This window comes from Salvelinus namaycush, chromosome 6, assembly GCF_016432855.1.
Source record: "Salvelinus namaycush isolate Seneca chromosome 6, SaNama_1.0, whole genome shotgun sequence".
NCBI lineage: Eukaryota > Metazoa > Chordata > Actinopteri > Salmoniformes > Salmonidae > Salvelinus > Salvelinus namaycush.
The window spans coordinates 49,029,253-49,035,839 of NC_052312.1; the positions used below are offsets into that span (position 1 = coordinate 49,029,253).

The window sequence follows — 6,587 nt, forward strand, 5'->3', positions numbered from 1 at the left end:
CCGAAATTACAATAGCTTCAAACTGAATGCTTTATTTTAGCGGGAAATTATTATATAATGAGATAATAAGCATTGAAAAGGATTCCATCCATCTCTATGAATGACCTCTGAAGCACAGCAAAACCCATGTGGCTGGTGAGCAAGATCATTAAGATCAGTGATTACTATTGACAGAGATAAAGTACTGAACAGTATAGTTAGAGTAGTAGGTTTTAGAATGAAGGATTCTTATGAACTAATGTTGGGCATTCTCAAGCAGAAGGCTGCTCCAGAAAGAGAGATCAATGAGTTAGCAAGTTGTAACGACTCTCGTCGTTGGTTGAAGGAGAGGAGGACCAAAGCGCAGCGTGGTATGTTTCCATATTTAATGGAAACACTTAACAACACGAACAAAAACAATAAACAGAAAATGAAACTAACGACGCTACAGACCTGAACATGTGAACATACAGACAACGAAGAACGCAATGAAGAGGAACAATCACCCACAAACAAACAGTGAGAACAGCCTACCTTAATATGGTTCCCAATCAGAGACAATGACAAACACCTGCCTCTGATTGAGAACCATACTAGGCCAAACAATAAACCCAACATAGAAACACATAACATAGAATGCCCACCCAGCTCACATCCTGACCAACTAAACAAGACTGAACAAAGGAAATAAGGTCAGGAGGACGTGACAGTACCCCCCCCCCCCCCCCTCCCCCCAAGGTGCGGACTCCGGCCGCAAAACCTGAACCTATAGGGGAGGGTCTGGGTGGGCATCTGTCCACGGTGGCGGCTCTGGATGTGGCCCCCACCCCACCATAGTTAAGCCCCGCTTCCGTGGCCTCCTCTTAATGGCGACCCTCCATATTAACCCCACTGGACTAAGGGGCAGCACCTGACTGAGGGGCAGCACCGGACTGAGGGGCAGCACCGGACTGAGGGGCAGCACCGGACTGAGGGGCAGCACCAGACTGAGGGGCAGCTCCGGACTGAGAGGCAGCTCTTGGCTGGCTGGCGGCTCTGGCAGCTCCTGGCTGGCTGCTCTGGCAGCTCATGGCTGACTGACGGCTCTGGCAGATCCTGGCTGACTGACGGCTCTGGCAGATCCTGGCTGACTGACAGCTCTGGCAGCTCCTGGCTGACTGACGGCTCTGGCAGCTCCTGGCTGGCTGGCGGCTATGGCAGCTCCTGTCTGGCGGGCTGCTCTGGCAGCTCCTGTCTGGCGGGCGGCTCTGGCAGCTCCTGTCTGGCGGGCGGTTCTGGCAGCTCCTGTCTGGCGAGCGGCTCTGGCAGCTCCTGACTGACGGACGGCTCTAGCGGCTCCTGACTGACGGACGGCTCTAGCGGCTCCTGACTGACGGACGGCTCTAGCGGCTCCTGACTGACGGACGGCTCTAGCGGCTCAGGACAGATGGGCGGCTTTGAAGGCTCAGGACAGACGGGCGGCTCAGACTGCGCTGGGCAGACGGACAGCGCAGGTGGCGCTGGGCAGACGGGCAGTGCAGGCAGCGCTGGGCAGACGGGCAGTGCAGGCGGCGCTGGGCAGACGGGCAGCGCAGGCGGCGCTGGGCAGACGGCAGACTCTGGCCGGCTGAGGCGCACAGTAGGCCTGGTGCGTGGTGCCGGAACTGGTGGTACCGGGCTAAGGACACGCACCTCAAGGCTAGTGCGGGGAGCAGCAACAGGGCGCACAGGGCTCTGGAGACGCACAGGAGGCTTGGTGCGTGGTGCCGGAACTGGTGGTACCGGGCTGGAGACACGCACCACAGGGCGAGTGCGTGGAGGTGGAACAGAGTTCTGGAGACGCACTGGAAGCCTGGTGCGTGGTGTAGGCACTGGTGGTACTGGGCTGGGGCGGGGAGGTGGCGCCGGATATACCGGACCGTGCAGGCGTACTGGCTCCCTTGAGCACCGAGCCTGCCCAACCTTACCTGGTTGAATGCTCCCCGTAGCCCGACCAGTGCGGGGAGGTGGAATAACCCGCACTGGGCTGTGTTGGCGAACCGGGGACACCATGCGTAAGGCTGGTGCCATGTATGCCGGCCCGAGGAGACGCACTGGAGACCAAACGCGTTGAGCCGGCTTCATGGCACCTGGCTCAATGCTCAATCTAGCCCGGCCGATACGTGGAGCTGGGATGTACCGCACCGGGCTAAGCACACGTACAGGAGACACCGTGCGCTTTTCCGCATAACACGGTGTCTGCCCGTACTCTCGCTCTCCACGATAAGCACGAGGAGTTGGCGCAGGTCTCCTACCTGACTTCGCCATACTCCCTTTTAGCCCTTTTTTTCTTTTTTTCCCCCCCTTTTTTAATGTTTGGGGCTGCTTCTCAGGCTTCCGTGCTAGCCGTGTACCTTGATAACGTCTCCGTTCCTCCATTCTCCTGTATCCCTCCTCGCACTGTTCCATTGAATCCCAGGCGGGCTCCGGCACTCTCTCTGGATCGATCGACCAGTGCTCTATTTCCTCCCTCTTGCGCTGCTCCTGCTGCCGCTGCCTGTTACCACGCTGCTTGGTCCTTGGTTGGTGGGTGATTCAGTAACGACTCTCGTCGTTGGTTGAAGGAGAGGAGGACCAAAGCGCAGCGTGGTATGTTTCCATATTTAATGGAAACACTTAACAACACGAACAAAAACAATAAACAGAAAATGAAACTAACGACGCTACAGACCTGAACATGTGAACATACAGACAACGAAGAACGCAATGAAGAGGAACACTCACCCACAAACAAACAGTGAGAACAGCCTACCTTAATATGGTTCCCAATCAGAGACAATGACAAACACCTGCCTCTGATTGAGAACCATACTAGAACAAACAATAAACCCAACATAGAAACACATAACATAGAATGCCCACCCAGCTCACGTCCTGACCAACTAAACAAGACTGAACAAAGGAAATAAGGTCAGGAACGTGACACAAGTGAACGTTAGTCAGATCCCGAACGGCCTTCAGATGCAGAGGAGAGGCTATCGTTGTGCACACCATGGTGACGCCAGTCTTGGAGATGACCCAAAGACGTCCCAGGTCGTAGGTCACGTGGCCCATGCGCATAGACATTGGGATATTGCTCCATCCGGTGCCCTCTGGTTTACTGGCTGTGATGCCGTCTCTGTGTTGAAGAAAGGGTTGGGGTTCATGTTTTAAAGCTTATGCAGTTTTTTTAAGTACATCCATTTTTGGACTTTAATAATTGATTATAGCCATTGATTTTTAAGAATATAACTTCTGCCTCTTGAGCTTTATTCAACCACATCAGAAGACAAAATGTAAGTTTTTACTCAATTGTTTGTAAACAATGTTATTGTAAACAAACAATGTATAGCTTTAAAAAACATGTTACATTTTTTTTTAAACAAATAATTGATGTGTCTTTGCATGCGTAGCTCCATGTATGAATTTGAGAGTAGTTACATGTCTCTAACTACATTCCTCAGCTGTTTACCAAAACAAGTGGTGGGGTGTCTGGGAAGTTGTTGTTTTTATCACAAACTGTAGCTTTACAAGACATCCCACTTTACATATTTTACCTTACACTGTCTACACATTTCTTTATAAGTCTATTATAAGTTTAGATCTGATTATATTTGACTAATTTTATTTATGTATCTACAGTATTTTAGTTTTTGTGTAAAGAGCTTCACAAAGCATGTACAGTAAGGATAAGATTTATACATAAAGATAGAATAATAATTACAAGAAATTATTACAAGTTGAGTGGGAAAAGGGTGGAACCATAGACATAGTTCAGTAGCAACCTTACCTGGTAAAAACACTACCCTCAGAGTTGACCCCAAAGACACTACCATCAGTTGCCACTTCAATCATGGAAAGCTTGCCATCAATTTGACTCCACCCCTTGTTTTGGCAGTCTAGATTCAGCTGGAAAAACAGATTCAATCAGGGTTTTAGAACAATTTTAACAGTTATAATATTAAACAGTTTTAAAATAACTGACACTCTCCATCCTCTACTACTCTGCTCCAGCTCTCACACTCTTTCCCAGATCTTACACTCATTATGTAGATATCATCATTCTTGTTGACTGCCCAGCACCCAAAGGGTCCACAACTGTAGTACTTCACAGCTCCTGGCAATCCTGTCCATGGAAGGGGTGAGCCTGGACCCTTGTAGCCAACTGTGGCACTACGTGTCAAACAGAATGGAGTATCGGCCATGTTAGCCCCCACAATAAACTGTTCACCTCCAGCATCCAACTGTTTCAGAAGGCCTGAAGACCACAAAGACAGACAGACGGACGGACAAGCAAACAAGAATTGCGTATCTGTGAGTCCTGCCAAATTACTTACAATGGCATTACGTTAAACTTGTAAAACATTAATAATTTCAGGAAAGTTAAGAAGCAGCTATCCTCTGGATACATATTGAGCAATGCTCTCCACTTACCTGCAGCTTGCACCCAGTTACCGGCCACACACTTGTGAATTGAGTCTGCCTTGTTGACACCCCAGATCCCTGCTGGTCCTACAGTGATATGCTTCAGGGAACCAGGCAGGGGGATACATTTATCACCTACCAGATAGTAGGGGATTTGACTTGTGTCCGTAGCAACCACTTGCCCCAGTCCTGCATCGATCTGCATCAGATTCTTGACATCCACTACAGTCTGACAGTTCCAGGCTATGGAGACACCAGATCAAAGACACATCAGTAGAGTACAGCAGCAAAAAGGAGGATGAAATTATGGAGCCAACTTGATGATCAATTCCAAGTTTAATGTAGAGCTGCCTGTAAAATCATTTTTCAGATGATGGTAACTTACCATGACTGATGACCAGGAGACAAAGGACCAATAGGACGGCTGCAGTGGCTCTCATGATGTCTCTGTTGATCTACAGTATAAATCCGGTTGCAGTTTGGTTGAACACATACTTTGTCCCCTCATATATACAGCCCTGCAAACAGCTTTCAACCCCCATAAAATAATTATTAATGAGCTATCTATATTTGACAAACATCCTGTTCCAAGGAAAAGTTAACAGGAGGAGGACAAACAACCTGTTCCGTTGAAAAGTTGACAGGAGGATATAACCCCACCCTCTCCCAGATAAAGACACAATAATAATATAAAAGCCTTAAAACCTGTTATGGCTAGGCGTGCCTCAAGCGACCCACCTCGACAACATCCGGTGAAATTGCAGAGCGCCAAATTCAAATTACAGATATAGAAATATTTAACATTCATGAACATACAAGTGTCATACATCAAAATAAAGCTTAACTGCTTGTTAATCCAGCCGCGGTGTCAGATTTCAAAAAGGCTTTACGGCGAAAGCACACCATGCGATTATCTGAGGACAGTGCCCCGCATACAAAATGCGGGGCAAAATTCAACCAGGCAGGTGCGCCACAAAAGTCAGAAATAGCGATATAATAAATGCCTTACCTTTGAAGATCTTCTTCTGTTGGCACTCCAAAAGGTCCCAGCTACATCACAAATGGTCCTTTTGTTCGATAATGTCCTTCTTTATATCCAAAAAAACTCACTTTAACTGGCGCGCTTCATTCAATAAACCACCGGTTTCCCTCCTTCAAAATGCATACAAAATGAGTCCCAAACGTTAGCAATAAACTTCTCCAAACAACTCAAACAACGTTTATAATCAAACCTCAGGTACCCTAATATGTAAATAAATGATAATAATGATTCTCTGTCTTAAATTTTGTCTTTACTGGAGATAAACAACAAAGAAAGTGCTCTCATCCACACACATGAAAACACTACAGCCAATGGGAACCAATTTGAAAAACGACAAATTCTAGCAAATTTTTCCAAAAACAAGCCTGAAACTCTTTCTAACGACTGTTGACATCTAGTGGAAGCCCTAGGAACTGCAATCTGGGAGGATTTAACCTCGTAATAAAAATGACAGCCATTGGAAACAGTGGTAGGCTGAATTGTTATTTTTTTTGATGGTTTGTCCTCTGGGTTTCGCCTGCCATATCAGTTCTGTTATACTCACAGACATTATTTTAACAGTTTTAGAAACTTTAGAGTTTTTTTATCCAAATCTACCAATTATATGCATATCCTAGCTTCTGGGCCTGAGTAACAGGCAGTTTACTTTGGGCACGCTTTTCATCCAGACGTCAAAATACTGCCCCCTAGCCCAAAGAGGTTTTAATGAGCAATTTATATTTGACAAACAACCTGTTCCAAGGTAAAGTTAATGGGAGGTGGATATAATCCCCCCCGCACACACACACAACCATGCGCGTACACACACACACACGCACAATATGAGATATGATCATATTGTGGCAAAATCTTGCACAGAGCCTTCAGCAGTAAGGAAGGAGGAGATAAAGACCGCTCTTTCAGCTCTCTGGGAGGAAGCTCTTGGTTGGCGCGACAGTTTGATTGTGTGTGCTATGCTGCAGAAGTCCTTGATTATTTTCAGCGTGTTTAGTTTATAAAGTGTTTAACTCAATCATCGTATGACCGCTCTAGGTCGTGGTTGTTATCGTTTGGGACCGCACCGGATATGGATCGTATGGATTAGTAGCAACATTGTTGAGAAGCTTTGACATACAAGCCAATAAACCATCAGACCATCAGACAG

The 6,587-nt window shown here is 47.2% G+C and overlaps 1 protein-coding gene across 1 annotated transcript; it reads right to left on the bottom strand.

The window, feature by feature from the left end:
- Positions 1–251: 251 nt before the first annotated feature.
- Positions 252–4,841, bottom strand: LOC120049169 (fish-egg lectin-like). Its single transcript, XM_038995397.1, has 6 exons — positions 4,787–4,841; positions 4,411–4,644; positions 4,017–4,234; positions 3,767–3,885; positions 2,950–3,115; positions 252–263 (listed from the first exon to the last, which is right to left on the bottom strand). The coding sequence occupies exons 1-6, from the start codon at positions 4,839–4,841 to the stop codon at positions 252–254; spliced, it is 804 nt and encodes a 267-aa protein (XP_038851325.1).
- Positions 4,842–6,587: the final 1,746 nt, after the last annotated feature.

Bases quoted from the DNA above. Each gene is read 5' to 3' on its own strand.
- LOC120049169 (XM_038995397.1), bottom strand. From the start codon at position 4,841: ATGAGAGCCACTGCAGCCGTCCTATTGGTCCTTTGTCTCCTGGTCATC. The intron at 4,645-4,786 runs GTAAGTTACCAT...GTGTCTCCATAG, and splicing joins TCTCCTGGTCATCAGTCATG to CCTGGAACTGTCAGACTGTA. The intron at 3,886-4,016 runs GTAAGATCTGGG...CTGTTTTTCCAG, and splicing joins ATGATATCTACATAATGAGT to CTGAATCTAGACTGCCAAAA.